This window comes from Schistocerca piceifrons, chromosome 1 (genome assembly GCF_021461385.2).
Source record: "Schistocerca piceifrons isolate TAMUIC-IGC-003096 chromosome 1, iqSchPice1.1, whole genome shotgun sequence".
Taxonomy (NCBI): domain Eukaryota; kingdom Metazoa; phylum Arthropoda; class Insecta; order Orthoptera; family Acrididae; genus Schistocerca; species Schistocerca piceifrons.
In genome coordinates this window covers 961,379,204-961,398,068 of record NC_060138.1, presented here as the reverse complement: position 1 = coordinate 961,398,068, position 18,865 = coordinate 961,379,204, and the positions used below count along the sequence as shown (strand labels likewise).

The 18,865-nt window shown below is 38.4% G+C and overlaps 1 protein-coding gene across 8 annotated transcripts in view; it reads right to left on the bottom strand.

The window, feature by feature from the left end:
• Positions 1 to 18,865, bottom strand: part of LOC124719303 (large proline-rich protein BAG6) — a 240,856-nt gene that overhangs the window by 202,718 nt on the left and 19,273 nt on the right. For all 8 annotated transcript variants that reach the window (XM_047248444.1, XM_047244970.1, XM_047248452.1 and 5 more), the window contains 3 exons: positions 13,059 to 13,135; positions 12,861 to 12,978; positions 2,673 to 2,867 (listed from right to left, as the gene is read on the bottom strand). In XM_047248444.1, the coding sequence (XP_047104400.1) occupies positions 2,673 to 2,867; positions 12,861 to 12,978; positions 13,059 to 13,121 (376 nt within the window). In that variant the 5' untranslated portion in view covers positions 13,122 to 13,135. The remainder of the gene's footprint in view (positions 1 to 2,672; positions 2,868 to 12,860; positions 12,979 to 13,058; positions 13,136 to 18,865) is intronic.

Sequence of the window (18,865 nt, the reverse complement as noted above, 5' to 3'; positions counted from 1 at the left end):
CGTGGAGTGCTAGGGTGCGTTAATCCCACTAGGTAGATCTTGGCCATTATAACTTTGTGGAGGAGTCAATGTGGCCCGCGGACTAAAAAGTTTGGAGACCCCTGCATTAGATAATCATGGAATATGCAAGAGAGACTTACAACATACACTGTTTACCTTTGACTACCAGTCAACCACTAACTTTAATAATATATTTTCAGACCACATTTTCTGCACATGCAACGACTGTATTGACGTTTATTCTGTGGCTTAATTGTTCTATGGTTGGAAAACATTTGCTACCTGTCCAACATACATTTTTGTGATACTGTACCATAAACTTACAACCTACGCTCTTCACCTTTGTCCACCAGTCAACGTGTAACATCGACAGCATATTTTCATACTATGTTCACAGCACATGTAATTACTGTTCAGGCAACTTTACATTTATTCTTGAGCACTAGATATGTTTCTCCCATTTATGTTAGCCATCTTCAGTAGTATTCATTTTTGGGACCATGTGTTCTATACACTATGTGATCAAAAGTATCCGGACACCTCCAAAAACATATGTTTTTCATATTAGGTGTATTGTGCTGCCACCTACTGCCAGGCACTCTATATCAGTGACCTCAGTAGCCATTAGACATCGTTAGATAGCAGAATGGGACACTCTGCGGAACTCGCAGGCTTCAAATGTGATCAGGTGATTGTATGTCACTTGTGTCATACGTCTGTACGTTAGATTTCCACACTCCTAAACATCCCTAGGTCCAATGTTTCCAATGTGATAGTGAAGTGGAAACATGAAGGGACACTAACAGCACAAAAGTTTATAGGCCGGCCTCGTCTACTGATTGACAGGGACCACAGACAGTTGAAGAGGGTTGTAATGTGTAATCAGCAGACATCTATCCAGAACATCATACAGAAATTCCAAACTGCATCAGGATCCACTGCAAGTACTATGACATTTAGGCAGGAGGTGACAGAACTTCGATTTTATGGCCAAGGGGTTGCTCATAGCCACACATCACTCCAGTAAATGCGAAACGGCACCTTGCTTGATGTAAGGACCGTAAACATAGGACAATCTAACAGTGGAAAAATGTTTTGGGGAGTGTCTAATCATGGTACACAATTTGGCGATCCGATGGCAGGGTGTGGGTATGGAGAATGCCCAGTGAACATCGTCTGTCAGCGTGTGTAGTGTCAACCGTAAAATTCTGACGCGGTGATGCTATGGTACGGTCACATTTTTCAAGAAGGGGGCTTGCGTCCCATGTTGTTTTGTGTGGTACTATCACGTCACAGGCCTACATTGATGTTTTAAACATCATCTTGCTTCCCACAGTTGATTTCATTTTTCAACAAGATCTAGCGCCTGTTCACAATGCACGGCCTGTGGCAGAGTGGTTACATGACAATAACATCCCTGTAATGGACTGGCCTGCACAGAATCCTGACCTGAATCCTACGGAACATCTGTGAGACTTTTTGGAACGTCGACTTCGTGCCAGGCCTCACCGACCGACATAGGTACCTCTCCACAGTGCAGCACTCTGAAGAATGGGCTGCCATTCTGCAAGAAACCTTCCAGCACCTGATGGAACGTATGCCGGCGAGAGTGGAAGCTGTCATCAAGACTAAGGATGGGACATCACCATACTGAATTCCAGCATTAACGATGGAAGGTGCCACGAACTTTTAAGTCATTTTGAGCCAGATATCTGTAGTGCATGTGCTAAATGCACATGGTATATGTTTCCTCCAATATTACTTCTCTGCACATATAGAACAACAAACGCATGGATGAACAGATTACAGAAATGAATACTACTAAAGATGCCTAACATGAATAGGTGAAACACGTCTGGTACTCAAGAATAAATTTCAGTTGCTAAAGACATCAGTTTTCTTATCTTCATGATGAAACATAATTGAAGTTATTAACAACTGACAAAAAAGGCTGTAAATATGAAGACTGTTTTGATGTTTATTTTGTGGCTCAATTGTTCTATGGTTGGAAAACATATTTGCTATCTGTCTACCATACATTTTGGTGATTTTGTACTTGTCTACATGCTAGGGCACCTAGTTTAATAGATCTTGACGATGACTTCACTTAACAAGGTATAATTAATACCCAATATTATTGTACCTGGTAATGGATTACAGCCAAAAGCATGATAGTAATGTAAAATAATGAATTTTGTACAGTCAAATGGCAGAAACAGAATTCAAACACTAAATCCACTGTTTGCGCATTCAGTAATACGACGGCTTCTTCCTGAAAACTGCTTTCACATACTGTTCACTGCTCATTGTGGATCTTCTCACAAAAAAAATTCAGGATACGTGTTTTGCGTTACAGTTTGGGAGTAAATCAAGTTAACTCTTGTGCAACATAACATCTCCTTTACCAAACTTCTTCAATCTCACGAGACAGTGTTTGCACCAATGCAACAATTTTCTTCTGTGCTAGAACTTATATTACCTGTCCAATGGTAGGATGGATGTGATGACACTGACTTGTACAAAAGCCAGATTTGACCCTGCATTATTTCTTGCTCTCTTCCAAGTAAGAATGCATATTTACAACCATGAAAAAAGCCTTAGGGTAATCATATGTTAAAGCATATAACTTTTGTAATACAATATACCAACAATGAAACTGTGTAGTTTTATACCTTGAGCATCCATGAGATCTGCTGGAAAAGCCATGGCACCAAGGTACATGGCATTAGCATCAACACGCGGGCGGAAAGCATGATTTGCACGCCGATGCTGTCCGGAAGTTGTTCGATTGCTGGATTGATTTCCATTTTGCCTGGTGACCTGAGGTGGAGGTCTCTGCACTAAATGTATAACTTTTCCATTCACATCTGAAAAATTAAGTTAAATTAAGCAGTAAGTTCTTAGAAAGCCATTCCAGCTTTCACATATTACAGTGTTTATTTCAATAAATACTTCTATTTACAGAATAAGAGTGAGCAGAAATGAGTAAAAGGACTGAAGAAATATAAATGAAAAAGAAAGGAAGAAATGAAGGCAATTGTGTGATCTTAGTCCACTGGCAGCTGAAACAAAGTAATTCTAGCTCCAACTATGCCCCATCTTAGTGAACAAAGGTCCAGTGCACCAATAAGGCAAACAATATCTGTTACACCTGTAAATAAATATGCTTCAAATGAAACAGTCACACCAACCAGGTAACACCTGGTGTCAAATAACACTACAGTTTGTGAATTAGCACAATTCAAATAGAATATTTACCAATCACTTACTAAACATTTCATGAGAAGTGGTGGAAAATGCCTCTCCCAAGTTTATTCATGCATAACCGGTATGTTACGTGTTGCTCCTGCGTGCTTTCTAATATTTATCTACCTTCCATGACTTAATCCAAGATATTCATCTCTTGAAATTCCTATCCCACTAACAATACAATGGTGCTAGAAATTTCCTGTACACTTACATTTCATTGTCATGTAAGCCACAATTAGACTTCCCAACCCCTATTGTTCCCTGGTCCTCCTCTGTTTTCGTATTTCTTCTAGTAATTCCCAACATACATTTCTACCTTGCTTCCTCATCCACTCTCAGACAATGGTATTGTATTAAAGGTCTATGTCTCTCCGTAATACATAAAAATTTTGGAATGTACTGCAACTACAAACTTTCAAGTTCGGACACTTTGGAAGTTTATTTCTGAAAACAGTAGGGTACCACAACCACCACAGGCAATTTTAACTATTTGTTTTGCTGCTCATGCAAGCCCCCACTACCATAAATACAGGGACTGAACTAGTTATCTGTTTATAATTATTTTCGATGTGATGATATTTTATAATTAGTTTAACCAATGTCTCATTTGTTATTGAAGTCTATATGCAACACGAGGCAAACAAGGTGAATAGCTTTGCTGATATGGAATCACCTTGCCTGACTTTTTGAATTCAGTTTTGCATTGTTCATGAAAGTTGCACAGCTGATGCACATATTCTTCAGTGTTTCTGAAGGGACACTAGCACATACCTCACTGAAACAAAGGCTTTTGCAAATCAATAGATCCCAGACAAAAAAGTGTTAGTTCTACGTTATTTCCCCACTCTAAAATTTCCTTCATTACTTGCAAATGGTCCACTGTGCTATATACTGCTAATGCCAGCTTGTGATGATTTAATGACTATTTTGTACGTATGTATAGTTGACAAAGGTCTAGGTTCTTTTTTCCCTGGAAATCAAAATGTTATTCGAATTTTAAAATTCCTTTTGTTTCATAAACATTCAATTGTATCATCTTTTGGTATTTCTTCCCTGTCCCTTTAAGAATTTCTTCTCTTTCACTATATAAACATTCAATAAAATCCTTGGCTGCTTGTACAGCTTCCTACTGTTCTAACTTACTAGACCTTCTGTCAACTCAACTAATGAAATCTGATGTCTGTCCAACATAGAATTGTTTAGTTTCCTTCATATTAACAACTATTCCAGAGGCAACACACAGAAACATGCTTGATTGCGCCAGTTGTACTGAAGTCACCACAAACTGTAAACTAAATATGCCACTTGGCTACTGCACCACCAGCAAACGGTACTCACACCATCACTCCAAGACTGCTACCTTTCTGTGCATGTCAAGGTATTTGATTGACTGACAGTAGCATCGATTAGAATTTGTCATTACTCAAGAGTACTGTTCACTGCCATGTAACTGTACAAGAACGTCTCTCTCCTTATACCTTACAACATGAAATGCTCCACCATGAGAACGCTCTGCTAATACCACACACGTCAGCACTATTTTAGCCTGAGCTCAGATGATGTAACAAACCTTGCTGAAACTATAAATATGCAGAGCTTTGTAATGTTGCTTTTCTGTAAGGTACAACTGCTCCAATTTTACTTCCTTATTTTTGTCTTTTTTTCGTTAAGGACACTTACAGCGTCCCCACATCTTCAGGTTACACGATAGTACAAAACAGCCAATGAGAATTGCACATGGAATTTACAATGTTTATCACAAATATGTTGCAAATATGTTATGACTTCTGTGGTTAAACTGGGACTTAATAGCACACCTTAAATTGCTGCAAGTGAAACGAGCAGCAATGAAATTCACAACCTTTGTTGTCACAAATATTTAACTGTTTTCTCGGAATATGGTGAAACTGACGAGAAGGTGGTTATGGCGGGACATGAGAGCACAGCTTATCAAAGCTACTTACATTCATTTTTATCAGAAACAATCCACGGTTTTTCCGTAATATATCATGACTTCTGAGATGACTGTTGGAGTAAGCCCTAATAGCTCAAGCTTCAAATGCCTTGAGCGGGAAAAAAAGCCTGATAATTTGCAAAGCATAGGAAATTACAAACAAGTAATGTAACTGACTTCCCATGCCCCCCCTCATTTATTGTGTTCACTTCCAGTCATTTATCACATGAACTGTTACAAACAGCAGCAAGCAATGGAAAAAGCTGCACTTTTACCGTTACCCCCAAGCCGCTTAACATTTTGTTCTACTGTCTGTTGTGAAGCCCTCCAGAGACTTTTGGGGCTCAGCCTACCCATAAATAAGAAGAAAACTTACAATTAGAATTATAATCCAACACTGTGTTGTGGAAAGTGTAACTGTTTAGTATGTCACCACAGTTTTATTTGATCCATGCACGAGTTGATAGTTAACAGGGTTACACTTGCTACCAGTCTGACAGTTCACTGGAGACTTCTGGAAATAACTTCTTGTTTCCATGTGACAGTCACTTGTGTTGGAGTGTGGCAATGAGCTTGCCTCAGCTATGAAAGTGTGTGTTATTTCACACTCTGTTCTGTCCTGGTTTAACAAAATTTGTTTTAGTAGCATAATTCATGTGTGCAAGTCATCAACTAATAATATTATGGTTTGTGCAGAGGGAAAACTTGGGTCTCTAGACAAACTATTTTCAGGCTAGCCTTATGGAACAAATTGTGCTTATATTGTAAGTGATTCCCACCACATTTATTTCAATTTTCTTGATGTAAAAAGTATACTTGGCTTCCAGGTTGCTCTGTAACAAGCTGTGTTCTTATACATTTACTTTGTATGGTGGGTCTGGTATTTACTTCTTTCAGAGTATGTGTTTCAAAGAAACGTGACAGAAAGGACAAAAAAATGACAGAATTCCCGAAGGCACATTTGGAATCTAGAGTTTTCAGCTATTGGGGGATGGATGAATCAAACATTCAATTTCTGAAGGAACCAAACTTCTAGCCATAAAACAATGTGAATGTGAAACAAAACAGGTTTATAATCCAGAGCTTTACTGACGTTTTGTTTCTTGGGCAAGCAAGAGTTTGCAATCAAGGAACACTCTGAAGATGGAAGTTCTGATAACAAAGGGAATTAACTTTTAATTACTGGAACCTTTACCTAGACAGGAACAGTTTATTAGTGAGTACTTTGAGAGCACTTCTGTGTTCAAAAGAAATCAAGCACAATTCAAAACAAATTAATTGTATCAGTTACCAATGTCATCAATGGTCGCATTAAATAAGAGCTAAAGCCATTCGAATTAATTTGAGTACAAGCGGATGAAACCCTGGATGTTTCTTGTAAGTAAAAAACTAATATTATTCCCAGGTTTTGAACACCAAATGGCCCTATTGAAAGATTTCATACTTTTCAAAATGTCTGTAGTAACAAAACTGCTCAGGGTTTATCAGAAACTTCATTCTGTGCACTTTATGTTTGGAGAGTAACTGACAATACAGTGAAAGATCTAGGATGGAATGTAACAATATACTCACCATATAGCAAGGATGCTGAGTAACATATAGGCACAACAAAAAGATTGTCACAAATAAAGCCTTCGGCCAGTAAGGCCTTCGTCAAAAATAGACTACAGACTCTCACACACTCATATCCATCACACCACTCACACACAGGACTGCAGCCGTCTTAGGCAACTGTAGCCACACTGCTAGCAATAGCATAGTGCCTGATGAGAGTGGTGACTGGGTGGGGGTAAGGAGGAGGCTGGGGCAGGGAGGGGGAGGGATAGTAGGGTAGGGGTGGCAGACATTTAAGTGCTGAAGGTTAAGACGGTGGGCAGGGGATAGGTGGGTAGTGGAAAAAGCATAGAAGTAAAAAGACTGGGTGTGATGATGGAATGAGGGCTGTGTAGTGCTGGAATGGGAACAGGGAAGGAGCTGGATGGGCGAGGACAATGATTAATGAAGGTTGAGGCCAGGAGGGTTATGGGAATGTACGCTGTATTGCAGAGAAAGTTTCCACCAGTGCAATTCAGAAAGTCTTGTGTTGGTGGAAAGGATCGATATGGCACACGCTGTGAAGCAGTCAATGAAATGAAGGATGTCGTGTTGGGCAGCGTGCTAAGTAGTAGGGTGGTCCAGCTGTTTCTTGGCCACAGTTTGTCAGTGGCTATCCATGCAGACAGACTGCTTGAGGGCTGTCATGCCCACATACAATACAGTGCAGTAGTTTCAGCTTAGCTTGTAGATCACATGACTGGTTTCACAGGTAGTATTGCCTTTGATGGGGTAGGTGATGTCTGTGACCGGACTGGAAAAGGTTGTTGTTGTTGTTGTTGTTGTTGTTGGTGGTGGTGGTAGGATGTACGGGACACGTCTTGCATCTAGGTCTATTACAGGGGCATGAGCCCTACTCCCAACACCTTACCTCATGGCTCATATCCCTGTAATAGACTAGATGCAATACCTGTCCCACACATCCTCCTACCACTAGGTACTCCAGTCCGGTCACAAACATCACCTATCCCATCAAAGACAGGGCTACCTGTGAAACCAGTCATGTGATCTACAAGCCAAGCTGCAACCACTGTGCTGTATTCTATATGGCATGACAACCAACAAGCTGGCTGTCTGCATAAATGGCCACCAACAAATTGGGGCAAAGAAACAAGTGGACCTTCATCACACCCAGTCTTTTTACTTCTCTCCTTTTCTGCTACCCCCTCCTTCACACCTCTCCCCAGTCCACCATCTAACCAGCAGCTCTTCACTGTCCACCACCCCTACCCTACTATCCCTCCCCCTCCCCATCCCATCCTCCTCCTAATCCCCACCCAGTTGCCAGTCCCATCAGGCACTGGTGCTGCTGCTCGCAGTGTGGCTACAGTTGCCTGAGATTGCAGTTTTGTGTGTGTGTGCGTGTGCGTGTGCGCGTGCGCACTTGGGTGCGTGCATGTTTATTTTTGACAAAGGCCTCACTGGTCGAAAGCTTTACTTGTGACGGTCTTTTTGTTGTGCCTATCTGAGACAGCATCTCCACTATATGGTGAGTGCCAACATTCCTTTCATAATATTATCACAAAATAGTGAGATAAATGTATGGCAGAGCCTCATTAAAGGCAGATAAAATGGAGGTGCCCAAAATTTTCTTGAACAAAAAATGTCTGCAAGCTATATTTTTGCACAATTATGCTCATAAATAATCTAGCATTGTTACATGCTTTTACAAATATCTAAGCAGTTAGGCTTTTCATTAACCATCTTGTAGCATTCCATTTACTTTTTCGCAAGTCCTCAAAGAAAAAACAACTCGCAGAAAATTAAGGACTCTGGTCGCCTCAAACATATACCACACAGTGGAATGTCATTTCATGAGCCATTGTGACCCAAATACTGTGAGTTTACAGAGATTTTCCAAAATACCGAACTAGGTGGTTGTAATTGTGGTGCAGAGGCATCCAACAGTGCTTCTGGTTTGCTTAGCATTCTTAATCCTTTCACTGCTACAAGACATGCTATCTGCTTTCTATGCGGAGGCATCTTTTGTTATGGCTGCAATGGTCACCAAATGTTGGTGTCTGCACTGTAAGACAGCATCTGGCCAATATTAAATACTTATTTGATTTTTCTTAAACTATTAGGTGAAAAAAATTGCTATTTGGACATTTCACACTTGATATCTTTACTTGGTGACAAATTGAATTTCTTTTCATTATCCGTCATCCTTACTCATCACACCAGTTTAAGTAAAACACTGCATGAATTTTAGAGGTTGCAGAGGTAAATATGCACAGCGTAAACTTTGCATATGGTTGATTTTAGATCATACACTGCAAAGAATGAAATTTACATAAGACATCTAAATTTTATTTAAAATTGAGAGCAGAATGATCTCACTTTCTCAAGTTACTGTGCTTTATACATGATGGACGGTCACAAGCGACACGTCTATTCGTGTCCTTGCACATCGCGATTCATGTGGTCGCAACAATACTCATATCTCAAACAATTCAAGATATCTTGCAAATATAGCATGCAAGGAGGCACGTATGTTATATGATAAATAGTCCAATTTTTTTTATTCACCAACACATGGAAGTAACTCATCTGCATTCAGATGCCCATAGCACTGCAGGAACACCAAACCGGCACACTTATGTATGTCCAAATCACCTGAGGAGACAAGGTAGCAGGACATGTATAGACACCCACAGCAGAGTAAGGATTAATAAAACTCAGTTCCTTTTCCTGCTTCGCCTTTATAAAGAATGGCATGTTATATTAGTATGAGCAAAACTGAAATCTAGAAAATCAACAGTTTCTCAAAGGATGCAACGCCAGAAAAAACTGACTTCATGTATTAAAGGGGGATGTAATGGATTTTGGCCCAAAAAATCAATTTGTCAAAAATATTATTTTCTTGATCTACACAGTTTAATCTATGTTGCGTGCAAATTTTATCATGACAGCATCTTTAGAAATGCCTTTAAATTGTTGAACTGATTAACTCTGCACTGGCAGCCACTCTTGACCTTTTCTGACATTTGGTAAACTGCTTGCTTCAGCAGAATCTTTGTCAGTGTGAAGGCTATTTTCTTACAATATCTCTGGCTGATATCTATATCTCTGGCTGAAAACTTTCTTGCAAGTGGTTTATTTACATTTTGACAATACTAACACATATTAATAGGTGGAAGGTTGAATTCACAAACCTGTACGTGGAAGTCAAGATTTATGGAAAAACTGTTTAGGAAATGGAGGTTTCATGGAAATCAGTTTACCAACAAAAAAAAGAAGCAGCTCGAAATGAAGAACTTAAGCTCTCAGCTTCAGCAGCGTAACTTGGCACAGGAGACTTTTACAGGTGCATGAATTACATTGATATGGTCGACATAGAAGTTTACTGGGTATGGTACTGCGCCATAATGTATAAAAGTACTGCTCTACAGAAAAACCTACATTTCGCCCACCGACTGCAGCGGCCTCCTCCTGGGTCTACCAGAAAACACAAAATGCAAATGAAAGCCTCAATAATTTAATTTGGATTGCATACTCAAAAAGGACATTCTGTGGACTTTAAGTACTCAAAATAGGTGCCTATGATGCAGTTTTATGTTACAATAATGGAAATAAAGGCAGAATTGAAGTGCTGAAGAGATTTGGTGTAGATCCTGGTGTGTTTACAACAAAAGCATTTTACACCATCGACAAGAGCAGGATCAAGAAAGCTAATCGAGCTGTTCCTTAACTGTAAATACAAGCCAGGTAGATTCAAAGAGCAGAGAAGAGAAACGTGGAGGATGAAGAGTATCGGTATGGAGGACTTTAAAATTGAGGTAAGCTTATTACATTTAGAAGTATGAGAAGGAAATCTTTGAACCTCATTTTCTCTGTTTTACATTTTTTATGTTATTAGAAGCCATTTCTCAAAAAGTATATGCACTAATGCTATGAAATTTTAAGGAACTGTTCACAATGTATTATTGTCTCTCTGGAACTAAAAAAATGCGAGGTCCTGCAATTACATTCTAATTATTAGATGATTGTATGTAGAAAGAATGTTATTTTGGATGAACAAAATTAAAAAACTCTTAATGATACAATTTGTACCATAAATTACTAATTATAGTTCAGTGGTCTTATAATCTTCTTAGGACACTACAATAAAATTTTCAGATTAATTGCATGATTAGAATTTGAGTTATGGCTTTTTATAAAAAAATACAATAAAAAATTAAAAATTCAAATTTCTGGCAAAATATTAATCCTGCACATTTTATTATATTTTTCTGTTAAAACACAGCTCTTTTGCTTTACACATCCAAAAGTTTAGATTTGTACATTAATAAATAAGGCTGTAATGATTTATTAAATAAATGTTTACATTTTCCGTTACATCGCCCCTTAAAAGCTGTAATAAGAAGTTTTCCAGCGAAATAAGTGTTATAAAGTTGCTTAGTAAGAATCAGTCTGCAAATCATGAATCTAATTTCCCCAACAATAAAACTGAACTGCCTTCTCACAAGTTACCCATTCTTCAACAAAGAACAACTGAAAAACAAGTTAGAAAACATTTATATTGGCAAACGTTGACAGACCAATTTAAATTTGTAATGTACAATGAACCTGAAAATATTAATAACAAAGTAACAAATCTTATCAAATTTATTGTTACATTCCCTGTCACTACAGCCTCTTCTGAAAGATATATGTGCACTCTTCAAGAGAATTTAAAACAGCTTCACAATTCAAAGAAAAATGATAGGTTAAATTATCTCTGCGTAATTTCCCCAGAAAAAATACCTGGTTAAACAAGTTAGAAGTGATCAGAAATTTAAAGATAATGTGGTTCACTGCAACTATGAACAATCAAAGTTCCAATAAAAATATATATAAAGAGTAAAGGCAAACCTACTCACAATTAATCAATTAGCTTTGCCTTTGGTCATTAAAGAGCTGAATGGCTGACATTTCTATAGCCAATCTTCTTTCAACATAATTTTTAACTGCCCATCTGCTTCTGTTTGGTGATTTTTACGTTTTGCTACAGGTCTGTCCATGTCTCAACTTACAATTACAGACATGTTGGCACTAAATTGAACTACACTAGTGATGTGAACCATTCTTTCCCGGACACCGTCTAGATGTCTTCGCACATTCAGCTGTCTCTGTACGATCCAAATGTCCCACCAAAACTCTATTTGTGATGTTCTTGTTATTGGCCCCATTCTGATCAGAAAATATTCCAAGTAGGAAGATGGAACTTTAATATTTAATGAACAACTTTCGTGTAATAGTGAAACTAAGGTCTACTTCTAGAATGAAGTCACAAAATGTTCTAAACCACAGCTTCAAAAACTTTCAAAACTTGCCATCAATCATCATTGCAGTGTACTGTCCCTTAATCACAGCACCTTTAAACATTATACTGGTTTTACTCTGAAGTAATGTGATCAGCTATCTGAAGTATGAGACTTAAGAGTAGTTGCATTGGCAACTTTTAATGTTTTCTGTTAAACATTATTTTCCATACAGAATATGATAAGTTTTAACAGTTCATTTCATTCCTTTTCTTCTATGCTCAGAAATATAAAATCTTGTTAAGCACAGGATACCCTACAAACATTCATAATACCAATGAAATTTTTGTAACTTTCTGTGTTACCCCCTGCCACAGAACTATACAGCTCTGAATTATTAATTGCACAGTGTCAATTTCTATTTTCAGTTTGCAAAATAGTCTAAGAGACAACACACCTCACAAATATCAGTGGAGTACCTTGTTCAACAATTTACCAGAAACTGCCCCATCATATGGAAACCTAGACTGATTCACATCTGGCACTACTATCAGACATGGTTCCAAAATACGACTAATACAACAGTCTAGATGCATGATGTGGCGTGTGAAATGTCCTGTTAAACAATGTGGTCTATCAGAGATTAAGCAACTTCACATGTGCATAAAGTAGCCTATGATTAAACTTCTTGACCTCCTATTACTTTATTGTCACAAACCTCGTCCTTCAACAAACGGTATTAAAATTATATTCAATGACATGGGACATTTACCGGTCTCTGCTAGAACGACACCCCAACAATTTATAACATGTATACATACCATATTCACTTAATAATTTTTCATCCTGAAGAACTCTACCACAATAAATAAGGCGCTGTGACTCAACTGGGAAGCTTATAGACTCTGCTATTCGCTCTTTCAATTGTTTCACTGTCGTCTAGAAAATAATGAGAATAATTAATACATGCAATTGCAATCAAGTTACATTAATAGCAGATTTAATGCAAGTTAACTTACATCATCTGGCACAGAAAAGCTATGATTCTGCGAGTCCAGGGTTTTCACTGTTAGTTCAATCATTTTTTCAAAGCAATCTGCAAAGAGAAAAAAATATTTCAGTTACAAATTTATAATTTTTTTTTAAGTTCATGTAATGAAATTAAATTACACATACATGCCTGCTGCCAAACTGCCAATTTCTGCACATAGCATCCATCTGCTAAAACTAAATCTATTCTACTTAGCAATTGTTTGCATTTAATAAGCACGTAATAGTTAATGACCAGCACATTCAACTTTCTTCTTTTACACAAGATGATACAACACAACAATTACATTTAAGTAAAAATGAAATGATTTTGATGCTAACACAAAAGCAGGATAAACAGAAGACTCCAATCCAACAGCATACATCCGTATAAGGGGGATGTGATGAGAGGTGGGACTGAAGGACAGCACAACAAATGTAGCTAGCCCACCTCCAAAAGCCTCTGATACTGCATCCCCAGCCACAGAAGCAAAGTTTACGCTGACTAAAGAGCATGCATATTTGAGGAGAGGTGCCACGAGCACAAAGCCACACTTAAACCGGCAAACTCATGATGTTAACAATTTCAGAGGACACCTAAAAAACTAGCCACAGCATGGTGTGGAAAAAAAAAAGTATTCTGAGATGCCTTTCTGGGACTGCACTTAAAGAAGCAGAAGAAATCTTCACTTCAAAAACATTTTAGCTAAAACTTTGGCTTTCATCTTACAAAGCACAGGATCCTGAGCAGCACACACTGAGGGACAGTACATAATGGGAAGTGTACTTAGTGACATAATGGAAACTGCTTCTCCAGAACACAATCCCGTTCCCTCGCTATGGCAGCCCAAAGATGAGGTTGGTATAAGCATAAAAGGAGCCTTCAGAGGTCCAGCTTATCATGCAGTAGCCACCTGAAGTCCCTTTGACAAAAATTTCTACTGAACCAACAATTCAACCCATCAGAATGCCTTAAAATTTGAGTTACATATTCAGCAGGAATAAGCCTGATCAGATATGAAGTCCATCTAAAAACTGTGCACCATGGGCCTGCACACTTAACAAAAGCATATCACATTCCTTTGCGTAAGTTACGCACAGAAAAGCTTTCCCTCGCATAAAAAGAATTATAAAAATAATGTAAATACAAGTGTGATCAGCCACAACATCTATTTTCCAAGAACTTAATATATTGGCAGATCCCTGTATTTATTTTCCAGAAACATTTCTTTTATCAAAAACCTTCATCTGTTTGAAATGGAGATATCCAACAAAGATACATGAACCAAGGCAAAGAGCCAACTGATGAGCCAAAGTGAGCATACGTTATGATGGAATAAGAAATATGGGCAACTCATCTTTGAAGTCTCCCACGACCTTGGGTTCTGGGTGACTTTTACGAACTCTACCCCTGTTCCTAAACCTCTCCAGTTCCTTTCCCTTCACTCCTCTTTGTTCCCATTCAACCCTTCTGACAGAAGGAGCCACCGGCTCTGAAATCTTGCATAAGTAAAACTTGTTTTATTTGTGTATTCTCCTGCCACCACTTGGTGAGCAGACTTTACTTAATCAATCATACTATACTTTTTATTCTGTTGATTATCTGAATGCAAACTTGCATTGCATTAATTATACAGCCTTATCTTACACCTCCCCCCCTCCAATCCCGGCTCACTTTAAACCTTAACAAAACTATGCTCTAAATACATTATGCATACAGTGGTCAGAAATGAACACTTCTTTTATTTTTTCATCACATTCTAAGCATAATATTCTAGCTGTCTTGTTCAGCTATTTCACTGTAGCCAAAATAAAGAAATTGCATGTATTTTCATGTATTTGCAAGTGTTCCTTTCTATTTTTGTATATTACTATGGTCACTGAGTGTTATCGTTTCTAGGTCTAATAGCTGCTGTCATTTTTGGCATGCATGTGGGCAGAATATGGTTTCTAAGGTAAATGGTAGTTTATTGTTGGAAACACTAAAAATTTTACTGTTGCAAATGCTGTATCTGTATGAATTATTTTACTGTATAACATTTTGTAGCCATTAACCCTGCATCTCTGCAGAAACAACACTAGATTTTTGAGCTTCAATAAATATAATCGCCCTTCTTATAGAAAAGCCTAGCAATGCCATATTTCAATATCTGGCAAAACACCCCAAATTAATGATGCATTACCTAAGTGACTAAGAATATTATGTATTAGACAGCCTAAAAATTTTAATGAGTTTAGGAAGATATTATCCAACCCACAAGAATGTTTATGTTTTAGACACACGATAATCTTCTTTATTTCAGATAGTGTTGCACATTACTAATGTAACCAATGAACATTTCCTTCACACAAATAGTTAACACTCAACATTTGCATCCCCATTAGATTGGTGAATGTCATCAGTCCACAAAATGGAGGTTTGTAACCCCAGATTTTCATCTGGAAAGAACTCTCAGAAGTCATTTCTAATCTGTATATCATCTCCACGACTGATGAACATGAATCTGATAAGGGCATAAGCTGCAATTTAGTAGAATTCTCCAGATTGCAGCTTTGCTTACTTTGGGATCCTGAGCTAGTCTTCATGTGGAAATACATGTATCCAAAACTTATTGCAAAACAATATCTGCACATTTACTATCTCTAATATGTCCTCTGACTTGCCTGTTACAATTCTGAGTTGGTTTAACGTGGCCACTATTGTAAATCCATGTCTCCAATCTCTGAAAACATGTAGGGAAGAGGGCAGAGAATCTTGATAAACCCACTCTAATAATTCTCATGAGCTGCACCCATTGCCATTAACATGTTAAATACCTCTGATAGGACATGCCATTCTGGAACAACCACCACCACCACCACCACCACCACCACTGAAATCTCCATCAATGTACCACCAAAACAGTTAGCAGAGAGTAATGGCTTTAGCATTGAGGAAATGTAAATTACACTATCTAGCATTAACAGTCTCCCACCCATTTTCATTGAGGTGGCATGGGATGGTGTGGTGCAGTGCCAGGAAGATTTTTGACGATAGGGCCTCCAATCTCATCTCTCCGATTTGGCTGAAATTTTTACAAGATGTATGTATGGGGGTTAAAGGAAACCGTACTCAAAGAACAGTTTTCCATGCTGTGACATGAATTAACAAAGATTACTTTACTATTGCTCATGATCAAAGAATATTGCCATGCTCATAGCCTGTGATTATGCTCGACTGCTTAGTTATAATGGCCTAGCTGCTTAACACTATGTACAACAGATTTGTCTGAATTTGCTGTCAAAATAATTCATAAATCTTGAGACAAATTTAGAAAATATTTTGGCAGCTTGTATCTTATGATAAAATGACTTTCTGATGCTGATTCTTCCCTCACTTGCAGCCAGCCAGCATCTCTCAAGACTGCATAAATGGCATCTTGATTATTCAACTGATTACCGTGGTACTCAAGATCGAACTCAATTCAAAAATTAATGAATTTTGATTTTTCAAAAGCTTATAGTTCAAGATTTGACTTTTCTTTGCACGACTAAAAAAAGAGCTCATTTTGTTTGACTGGGAAATGTTTATTTCGCTTTTGAGACAGATCAGTTCAGTTCAAAAACATGTTTTGACTGCTACTATGAGGAAAGAATGAGTGAACTTTTTGAATATGCCCATTTGAAAACGATGTAAACTCTGTTAAAGCTATTATTAGTTGCCTTTCCTTAAAGAAATATATAGATTAATTTGATGAGCCTTTGATTTTCAGAAATGTTTATCACTTAGATAAAAAATCTAATCACCAAGCAGTGGCAGAACACACACATAAAATAAAGTTATAACTAAGCAAGCTTTCTGAACAAGTAGCTACTCCTTCAGGCAGAAGGGTTAAAGGGGAAGGAAGAGGAGTGAAGGGAAAGGAACTGGAGAGGTCTAGGAAAAAGGGTAGATTTTGGAAAAGTCAACCAGAACCGCAGGTCAGGGGAGACTTAAAGGACAGGATAAGAAGGGAAGACACTTTCCTTCTCATCTCATCCACTAAGTCTCCCCTCGGGTCATGGGTGACTTTTCCGAACTTGTGGAGTTTTTCTCCTCTTTCTGCATTTTTGTGCCACACTTATTTTCTAGTAAGGTAGCTGTAAACTGTGGACAGCACTGACAAAGTGAAATGCAGAACAGTGTCATAACAGTATTTCACTGTTCAGATTTGTTATCTTTGTATCACGCAGCTGACTCAAAGCAGCAGTATACTGAAGGCATCGCACAGATGAGAGGCAAGTCACTGGCCCTGACTTCAGTCAAGCTGAGAAACTTGTACACGATAGCAGAAAATCTCCCAAGAATAACTGTCAGTCAGTGTAAGGGAGAATGAACTGAATACTACAAAGTTGTATGGAGCATCATATGTGTAATAACAGAAGCAGGCTGGAAATCATGCAGCATGATACACTGGATGGATCCCTTGGGGTGAGAGAGGCACTCAAGTTTACAAGAAAGCTCTCCGATTCTTATGAGCAACTGTAGTGTTGCTTACCGTGTATAACTAACTGCCTGTTAACAGTTAAGAATAAGTTGTACTTCTCAACATGTGCGTGTATGATAAGATCCTCTTGGGTCATCAGCCGACTGATTGCATCATCTTGTGGCTTTTCAATGAATTTTGTACCCATCATCTTAACATCAAGTGTCAGGACACCATGTTCTGTGTATCTATGTAACTACTGGACCATTGAGCATTTTTGTAGACAGGCCAATCACTGGCCTCCAGAAGAGGATGCTGCGCCTGTCCTGGTAGAACGTGGCATGACCCTGGCATGAAGTTTGAGTTACGGTGTCTGTCCATTCTGTCTGCAGACACTGTCATCTTCACAACACTGCAGATGCTGTCATCTTCACAACAGAGCATTCCTGTTGTATTTTTGCACTGCAGAATCCCACATCAAGCTGAATTAAAATCTATCTCAGTTTATTAGATTGTCGTGCATATAGATTTCAACTGCCTCCTGGACAAGCGAGTCCCAGAACACGTTGGTGCTGCATAGCTTATTTGTTTGTTCAAAATCTAAGTGTATTTCTTGTTGATGCTACACTCTGCCACTGCGGACTTCACTGCCTGCCCTAGTCGAACAATTCTGATATGCTCTGTACAGTGCCCTGAGATGCATCACTGTGTCTTGTCCAATGTACTTCATCCTAAATTTGCACTATATACTGTAAATGCCCAGACTGTAAACCTAGCCGGTCTTTGGTCAAGCAAAGGATATCGTTAATTTTTCCGTCTTGCATAGATAACTTTAATTTGGTGCTTCTTCATTATTCTCATGATCTTAGCTGTTTGCAGTCCCGCATACAGCAGGAATGCCACACTCTTCTTCTTCTACTACTACTACTACTACTACTACTACTTGTTCATCCTCTCTTCTCCAGTCTGTAAGGCAGATCTTTCTTACATTTCTTAACTGTTTTACATAAAGGTTCCTACAGATGTTGTAACTCATCCAGCAAGGTCTTCTTGCCACAGATGGATCTGGCTTTATGTACTAAGGTGATTAGCAGTGATCTGAGTTGTGCTGGTTGGTGACAAGCATTAAGATATATATGTTTGTATGCGTCTTCTTCCTGTAGACTGAATGCCCCAACTCTTCTGCCTCCTTGGTAAACTTCATATTGCTACAGCAGTCTAATGTTAGCACTGGAGGTGTCATTTTAAGACTGCTAAAACTTTGAGGTTGCAATATTTCAGTACTTCACAAGGCAGTGGGGCAGTGAACATCATTATAAATAACATTATATTAAAATCAGTGCATAAAAACT